Source organism: Condylura cristata, unplaced genomic scaffold (genome assembly GCF_000260355.1).
Source record: "Condylura cristata isolate star-nosed mole 26May11 unplaced genomic scaffold, ConCri1.0 scaffold00062, whole genome shotgun sequence".
In the NCBI taxonomy this organism is placed as follows: Eukaryota; Metazoa; Chordata; class Mammalia; order Eulipotyphla; family Talpidae; genus Condylura; species Condylura cristata.
In genome coordinates, this window is record NW_004567163.1 from 141,115 (window position 1) to 141,841 (window position 727).

At 73.5% G+C, this 727-nt stretch overlaps 1 protein-coding gene across 1 annotated transcript in view; it reads right to left on the reverse strand.

Annotated features, from left to right (window-relative positions):
• Positions 1-716, reverse strand: part of TRIM17 (tripartite motif containing 17) — a 2,689-nt gene extending 1,973 nt beyond the window's left edge. The window contains exon 1 of the mRNA XM_004695401.2: positions 23-716. Within this exon, the coding sequence (XP_004695458.1) occupies positions 23-451 (429 nt within the window). The 5' untranslated portion in view covers positions 452-716. The remainder of the gene's footprint in view (positions 1-22) is intronic.
• Between the last annotated feature and the right edge of the window lie 11 nt (positions 717-727).

Below are 727 nucleotides of genomic sequence, written 5' to 3' on the forward strand. Positions count from 1 at the left end.
CGTGCCCCCCAGCGGCGCCCACCTTGCACTCCTGCGCGGCCTCCTCCACCGGCCGCACCCTGTGTGCGCGGTGCTCCCGCGCCTCCCTGCACACCACGCAGATGGGGCTGCGGTCGTCCTCGCAGTACAGCTTGAGCGGCTCCCGGTGCGCGCGGCACAGGTCGGCGCTCTGCGGGCCGGGGTGCTGCCGCGCCATCTCGGCCACCTTGGTCAGCAGGCGGTTCGGCCGCAGGTTCCTCGGGGGGGACAGCTCGCGGCACTCGGGGCAGGGGAAGGCGTCCCTGCGCTTCCGCCGCCCCTTCTTGCTTCTGGCCTTCTCCCAGGTCAGCCGGATGCACTCGCGGCAGAAGTTGTGGCCGCAGTCGGTCATCACCGGGTCCCTGAAGTAGTCCAGGCAGATGGCACAGGTGGCCTCCTCCTGCAGCTTTCTGGCGAGTTCCACGGCGTCCATGGCCCTGGGGGAGCGGCATGCCACCCTCCGCCCGGCCCGGCCCGGCCCACGCCGCCCTCCTGCACACCGGCTCCCCGGCTGGGTTCCGCTGGGCCCCTGGTTTGGGGGAAACTGAGCATCGCTTTAGAGTGCCCTGGGGCTGCCCGGTGGGGCCGCCCCCCGCCCCCCGCCCGCTAAGTGTTTGTCCTGGGAGTGCCCGGAGCTGGGCCTGCAGGCCGGTGTGCAGGCCGCACAGCCGCCCGGCCGGCCTAGGGCTCTCCGGCCCTGCCCGATGCG